At 31.3% G+C, this 7782-nt stretch overlaps 2 protein-coding genes across 2 annotated transcripts; both read right to left on the minus strand.

The window, feature by feature from the left end:
- Nucleotides 1-8: 8 nt before the first annotated feature.
- On the minus strand, nucleotides 9-823 carry LOC110667186 (uncharacterized). Its single transcript, XM_058130728.1, has 2 exons — nucleotides 652-823; nucleotides 9-564 (listed from the first exon to the last, which is right to left on the minus strand). Exon 2 carries the CDS (start codon nucleotides 409-411, stop codon nucleotides 97-99), a length of 315 nt encoding a protein of 104 aa, XP_057986711.1. The 5' UTR covers nucleotides 412-564; nucleotides 652-823; the 3' UTR covers nucleotides 9-96.
- A 252-nt stretch (nucleotides 824-1075) lies between these two features.
- On the minus strand, nucleotides 1076-1883 carry LOC131171258 (uncharacterized). The gene is made up of 2 exons (XM_058130729.1): nucleotides 1772-1883; nucleotides 1076-1662 (listed from the first exon to the last, which is right to left on the minus strand). The coding sequence occupies exons 1-2, from the start codon at nucleotides 1863-1865 to the stop codon at nucleotides 1100-1102; spliced, it is 657 nt and encodes a 218-aa protein (XP_057986712.1). The 5' UTR covers nucleotides 1866-1883; the 3' UTR covers nucleotides 1076-1099.
- Between the last annotated feature and the right edge of the window lie 5899 nt (nucleotides 1884-7782).

Consider the following 7782-nt stretch of genomic DNA (forward strand, 5'->3'; position numbering starts at 1 on the left):
AACAAATATGCAAGTAATAATTAGTTTATAATCCAAAAGAGATAAAAATAAACTACTAAAAATTAAAGTTTAATAAACTAGTAAACTACTAAATGTTCAATCCAAATCAATAGAAATATCAAAATCCTCTTCATCTTCTTCATCATCTTCATTATCCTCCTCATACTCATCTTCCAAATTAACATCTTCATCATCATCATTTTCTTCCTCATCTTCAAGAAGTGAAGAAGTACGAGTGGATGATGCTTTTCTTTTTTGCTGTGATGTAGATACAACATTTTTCCCTTTGCTTAATCTAGTGTTGTAGGCATTCTCTTCAGCTCCAGTAGCTGCAGCAACCACATTCCATGTCAAATCATCATCTTCAAAAACAAGTTCATCTCTATCCATCTCTTCCTCCATTTGACCCATCAACTATTCATTACTATCATCAATGTCTTTCAATGAGATGGGGTCAATGCGGTCACGTGCATCATATCTACGCTTTAATGACCGATTGTACTTGATAAACACCAAATCATTCAAGCGATTTTGAGCTAGTCTATTTCTTTTTTTACTGTGAATCTGCAAAATATAACAATTTTAGTAAGTATAATTTTTGAAAGAACAAATGAAAGGTATAATTCTAAAGGGAGATGTTTTGTCACTTACATGCTCAAAGATGCTCCAATTACACTCACAACCAGATGCACTACAAGTGAGGCTAAGCACTTTAACAGCAAAATTTCTCAAATTTGGAGTTGTTGCTCCATAAGTTAGCCACCATGTAGCTAATGAAAAAATAATGCATATTAATTATTATTCAAAAATATTGCAATATGAGATTACATGCTTATGGATAAAATTATATTACCTCGAGATACTTTCTTTCGATTCCTAATTGCCATATCCATCCCAAAGATACCTTCAGCATTTTGATAAAAAGGTAATTGTGCCATTATTGTCTTGCTCTTCTTTGCTTGGAATCAACCTTGCTACAACTTGGTATAAACTGGTAACAACCTCAACATCTTCATTAATTTTCTCATTTGAATAAAAAAATTCAGGATTCAAATAATATCCATTGCAAGTGCAAAGGTCGATGGAGTTGGCTTTCCCATCATTTATCAATAATCTCAAAAATTGTCCTGTATTTTTCTTCATTTTCATCAAATGACTTTGCAATTGCTTCTTTAGCCCTATCCATCGCCTCATAAATATATCCCATTGCAGGCATTTTCTCATCATCAACTAATCTAAGCACACGAACTAATGGACCAAATATCTTTAAGATATAAACAATATTAGTCCAAAAAGTAGGCATCATGACAATACTGTATACTTTTTTACCAGACAATTCTTTTGCCCACTTACTTTTGGTCCATTCCTCTGAGGTAAACATCTTTCTCAAATTCGCCTTGTGCTTATGTATACGTTGAAGGGTGAGAAAAGCAGTTGCAAATCTTGTGACAGCTGGCCTAATTAGCTCTCTTTCACCAGTAAAGTGCCGCAACATGTTCACCACACCCGGACGAATGTAAATATATCCATTCAATGTCACTGCCCTTTTAATTGTGTTATGAATTTTGGGAATTTTTCCAATATCTTCTAGCATCAAATCTAGGCAATGAGCAGCACAAGGAGTCCAATACAAATGAGGGCACTTTATTTCTAACAACTTCCCTAAAAACAAAACAAATATGGTAGCAAGTAGCATAAATATTAAATACATTATTTACTTACAATTAAATTAAACTATCTAATAATAGTAAGAATAAAAACTCTTAATTACCTGCAAGCACACAATTGCTAGCATTATCTGTCACAACTTGAATCACATTAGCCTCTCCAACACGCTCTCCAAATCTATTAAGCAGCTCATACATCTTATCACCAGTTTTTGAGTACTCAAGCATCAAGATTCCATGAAAATAGTTCCCTTTGGAGAATTCACTAAGAAATTAATCAAAGTCCTTTGTTTCTTATCAGTCCAACCATCTGCCATTATAGAACAACCATACTTTGCCCATTCTTCTTTATAGGACTTTAATGAATTCTTCACCTCAGCAACTTCTTCATTCAATAAGGGAACCCGCACCTCATGAAAACTAGGTGCTTTCATACCAATCCCAAATTGTCCAATAGACTCCACCATAACTTGAAAACTTGGATAATTGACAGCATTAAAAGGAATTGCCGCATCATACATCCTTTGAGCTATATCCTTACATGCTTTTTTTCGATATTCATTTTTACATGCATAATTAATATTTGTTTTATTCAGCTTTGAATTTTTTCTATCTTGTACCGCCTTTGCAACACTTTTGGCAAAATATAAATCTATTGGACCCTTTGTCCTTGCCTTCTTTTGAACCTTACTATTTCCTTTTGAGCCTCTAAGAATTGTCCCAACATCATCTTCATCTTCGTTATCTCTAAGAATTTCAACATCCTGATAATCAGCAATTTATCTAAGGTCTTTCTTTGAAGCCTTTTCGCATATACTCTTGTAGCTCTTCACGCACATGTGTTGGACACTTCTTACACATTGTAGCATTTGAAATCCTCCAACTAAATGTCGCTTAGCTCGAATATCCCTCCTTTTGTAACTTTGCTACAAAAGTTACAAGCAACATCATTTCTATTGTTTGGATTCACCAAGTGGACATATTTCCATGCGGGATCTTTGTTGCTATTGTCAGTTTTAGCAGCGGTAGATGCTTCTGATTCCATCTTTGCAAAAATAAAATAAAAAGATAAGAAAATTAATAATTTAACAAGTAACAACAAGCCAATAATAATATACATACCAATTTATAGTGCCATAATCCAATTATAATAATAGAAATTAATAATTTATGATAACACGAACTCAATTACAATATTTCTAATAATTTCTAAGAAGACCTAATAACAATTAGCAATAAGAAAATAAAGTCATAAAACATTTTTAATCCAATAATAAAACTAAAAGCTAATAAGAGTAATTGAATTAGCATATTAGCATAATAGCATCTCAAGTTGTCAAGTCTCAACATATTTTCACATATTCACAATAAACAATATGTCAAAATCACAAATTTATACTAAAAAGAAAAGGAAAAGAAAAAAATTGCAAGGTAAGGACTAAGGAGAGAGCATGAAAAGAAGAAAATGACAAATTGCAGCTGCTGTAGCAGTGCAGAAACCAGAATAGAGAGAGCATGGCATTAGCAGCCGAAAAAAAAAAGATGCAGAAGAAGAAAGTGTAAAAGCAGTCAGGAGGGGAGAGAGAGAGAGAGAGAGAGAGAGAGCATGTCAGCAAAAAGAAAATGCAGAAAAGAAAGTGCTGTGCTGAAACACTGTAGGAGAGAGAGAGAGAGAGTGAGAGAGAGAGAGAGAGAGAGAGCACGACAGTTCCAAAAAAAAAAAAGCATAGGAAAGGGAGAGGGAGAGCATGGCATTAACAGCAAAAAAAAAAAAAAAAAGAAATAGGAAGAAAAAAATGCAGCAGGGAAGAGAGCAGAGGAGAGAGAGAGAGGAGGAGAAGAAGAAGAAGAAGAAGAAGAAAACAATAAGAAAATAGTAAAATTAAAATATATATACCAGGTTTGTTTGATCTCTCCCTTTCCTCTTCTTTTTCTTCTTCTTCTTTTCCTCTTCTTTTTTTTCTTTTTACTGGCTGCTAGTCTGGACAAGCTTAAAAAAAAAGCCCTGGCTTATATATCCAACGCCTTGACTCATTGGGCCGCGCCTCAGTGCGCCTTGGTGCCCTTCTGTGAGGTGGTGAGCCTTGCCTGTCCCAGGGCGCCTGCGCTTGGTGTGCCTTGTGCCTAAGACGCCTTTGATAACAGTGCCTTAGGCAACATCAATATTTGTACACTTTTTTTTAAATTCATTTCGTCTCAATTGTGATTTGACCTCATTTATAAAAATTTTTATCATTATTTTTTAAATTTAATCATTCTTTAACTTATAATTTGATTATTTTTTCCCTTTAATTGTATCCGGGACATAACGAACCTTTATGATGCGGTGTAAATGAAAAAAAGCACAATTTTAATTTATATCAAAGTACCTACATTTAATTTTAATAATATACATTCAGTAAAATACAATTATTTTCTTATTAAAATATTTGTTGATATAATTTTTATATTTATTCGTGCATAGGGTAGATATTCAACTATTATAAATATAATTTAATAAATGCTGCAATTTTTATTTTAATTAAAAATTAATTAATTAATTAATTAATTATATTAATAAATATTGTCTGATTAACTTTTTAGTGATTTATTAGCTTGAATTATTGATCTAAGAATTGAATCAATTACTAATCTATTCAATCCACACATCGAGTTAAGCCTCATATCGAATTTGACAACACTGATTTTTAGAATGCAAGGTTCTCATTATTATTATTATTATTATTATTATTATTATTATTATTATTATTATTATTATTATTATTATTATTATTATAGAATGAGGAATGGATGAATGAGTTCGATTTATTTATCATTTTTCTTGTTAAAATGCTAGGTTAAATTAATCATTATTTTAATAATGTGTCCATTTAACTAAATATGTGCGTCTCTTAGTAATTAGTTTAATAATTTGTCGATTATATAAATCATTATTTTATTCATCATAAAGTGTGTAGATTAATCGAAATATAGTACATGGTGAATTGGTAGCAATTTTTTTTTTCTTTTTAACAGAACAGTATATATTTTTTTAGATAAGTAGTTTTGATAGTTTTTAGATGAATAGTTTCGATAGGAGAGAGAAGCTAACAAAATCAATAGACCTACATGAATTAAAAAAAAATGATAATAATTATTGGCACTGGGTGGGGATAATTCAATTGGTCAGCATAATGCTCAGATCCCTTCGGCCCATGGCGATTGGGCTGCTATGCTATAAGGAGTTGGGATTATGCATCTGTTAACAGCTGAAGCTTTTGACATGGTGGTAAGCGCCCGATCCTATAATTAGTATTAGAGCCAAGGTTATAAGTTCGAATCCCTGGCAAATGCTAGGGGATGGGGGGATTATTGGCACTAGATAGAGATAACTCAGTGGGCCAGTATCCTGTTCAGATTCCTTTAGCCCATGACACTTTGACTGTTACACTATAAAGAGTTAGAGTTGCACTTCTGCTAGCAGTTTAAGCTTTTAGCACGATAATAAACGCTTGATCCTACAATAATAATAATAAAGATTGTTTGGTTATTTGAAAATCATTATCCGCATTGATAATACTATACACAATTGAGAGGCTCGCAAGTGTTAACCATTAATGACTTGTTTGCTTTTTAAAATTGGATGGATGAAATAGTTATATGTGTTTAATGGATTTAATATGTTGGTTTCTTTCTCCAGTGATATGGAAAAGTTTTCTTCTCGTTGTTCTTTTTTTTTTTTTTTTTGGTTTGAGGTACCTAGGCCTTTACTCCATCATATTAGTGGCTCCTTTTGCACTATTAAGATAGGGAAGCCTTTGTCTCTTATCCTAGAAGTGGGTTCTCCCTTTCTACCTCCAAGCTAAGTTGTGGTGTGCATAAATAATCTTGTTGGTTTTACTGTAAATTTAAGGTGGTGAGTAGGGACGTACAAAAAAAGAGCCAAATCTATCAACCCGACCAATCTGAATAAATGTAAATTGAAATTAATAGTTTTATATATTTAAATATTATTTATGATTTAAAAATAATTATAAACCGAATTTTCGGTTTGGGTTTCGGATTGACACAAACCAAATATATATATATATATAAAAAAGAGAAATACATGAATAATTTTATTTCATTTTTTATTTTTATTGAATAATACATCTTAAATTAATATTTTGTTATTTAAATAATATATGATAATATGTATATGAAAAATGTTTAACAAGAGTTGAATTATAAAAGCCTAAAAAATATTAAAATAAGTAAAAACTGCCCAAACCAAACTCAACCCGCTTAATGTGAAAACCAAACATATATGGTTTTGTAATTTAATTTGTTGGTTTTGGTTTGAATACTATCAAAACCCACTTTTTTGGTTTGGTATGGCAAAATTCTTTGAACCCACCCAAATTGACCCATGTACACCCCTAATGGTGAGGGAATATTTAATCTGCATAGCCAAATTTTTGGTCTTTAGTTCGCTTTATGTTTGGGCCTCTATAGCATTTGGGAAATTAAAGGAAGCTTGGTGTGGGTGTGGCAACTCATGGGGTTGAGGGACTTAGCCTAACTCAAAAGGCACGAGATAGATGCAAAGAGTCGGTCAACCTCTCACCCTTAGCTACCAGTGTTGATCTACAGGGTTCTAGTCATATCCATGCTACTGAGCTTTTCTTCTCTATTCTTGGGTCCTTTTGCCTCGCTCGACAATTGGGGAATGCGTATGTGCGGGACTTAGGCTTTGGCTAGTTTAGTTTATGTATGCTTCATTTTGCCTTCAATTGGATCTGAATATGGGAGGTTTGGACAACAATGCTGTCCTCTATTTCAAGTTTTCTTCCCTGCTCCGGGTCTTCCACATAGGTTGATCGCAAGATTAGGTTTTTTTATCTTTGGGTTGGAAAACCTTTAAGGTCTATTTTTATTCAGGTTGTTGTTTCTTGTATAGGCTTATAAGGTTTATTGCTATGTTTAAGCTTGATTTTTCTGCATTGATGTTATAATTTAGATACTAGTTGGTTTTTCTATATACTGACCTTAACCTTTTTCTAAAATAAAATATTAACTATTGGCAATTTTTTTTTAATTTCAAATTAAAATAGTAATGTTAATGCATTAAATTATAAAATTTAAATTTAAAAATTGAATTAAATTGAATAAGTCATTTATTAATAAATATAATTTTTATCTATAGGTAACTTGTAAAAGTTATGAGCTTGGGCACTAGAATTTTTTTCCTAATTATGATTCAATTGCTAATTTTAAAGTGAGTTGAGTTTAATTCTCTGATAAAAAAAAATTGTTTATAAAAAAAATTAGAGAAAAGTATAAAAAAAATATCCTAATTTTTGCGCTTTGACGCATGATAAATTGTGTTTAATTTTTATTAATTTGATACAATATATTTTTTTTTAATAAATATCGTTCAAACAATTAGTTATCGTTAAATGATGCTGACTTAGCGAACACATTAGCAATTTTTAATACCATTATTTATTTTGTCACCTATGTGCAAAACATTGAAAGCTCATGTCCCTAAATTGAAAAAAAAAAATAAACTCAAAGGTTGAAAGCATGGGTCCCTGAATTTAAAAAAAAAAAAAAAACTCAGACCCTAAATTAAAAAAAGAAACCCTCATATCCTAAATTGAAAAAAATCAAAGTACAAAATGCAAAAATACAGAATACTTAACTAAATTGTTTGGATAGAGAGGTTTTAAGGGTAATGTAAGTTTTTATGAGATTTTTAGATTATTTGGGATGAGAGTATGTAGGGGGGGGAGGGAGTGGTTAAAAATCCCCCCAAATCCTTTTATTGAGGGTTAAGATTTTTATATTCCTATATTATTCTTATTTAATTTCTGCAAATATGAAATTACCCCATCCTTATTTTTATGTTTTTAATTGTTTTATAAAAGGGGTATATTTGTAATATTCATATTTAGCTATACTTTCCAATATCTTCCTTCCAAACAAAACAATGTTATTAAATCTTCATTTGCTTTATTTTACCTCTCTCCCAAACATAAAACAAATTATTACCTTACCTAACTATATTTTATCTTATCATACCTTACTTTACTAAACAACCTTCCCGCCCATCCAAACAAAGAAACTGTACTTTTTCTTTTAATTTACAAATAAT

The sequence above is a fragment of the Hevea brasiliensis genome, chromosome 12 (genome assembly GCF_030052815.1).
Source record: "Hevea brasiliensis isolate MT/VB/25A 57/8 chromosome 12, ASM3005281v1, whole genome shotgun sequence".
In the NCBI taxonomy this organism is placed as follows: domain Eukaryota; kingdom Viridiplantae; phylum Streptophyta; class Magnoliopsida; order Malpighiales; family Euphorbiaceae; genus Hevea; species Hevea brasiliensis.

Excerpts from the sequence above, each read along its gene's own strand:
- LOC110667186 (XM_058130728.1), bottom strand. The coding sequence starts at position 411 with ATGGGTCAAATGGAGGAAGAGATGGATAGAGATGAACTTGTTTTTGAA.
- LOC131171258 (XM_058130729.1), bottom strand. The coding sequence starts at position 1,865 with ATGTATGAGCTGCTTAATAGATTTGGAGAGCGTGTTGGAGAGGCTAAT. Across the intron at positions 1,663-1,771 it reads TAGCAATTGTGTGCTTGCAG|GGAAGTTGTTAGAAATAAAG; the intron begins GTAATTAAGAGT and ends TTTTGTTTTTAG.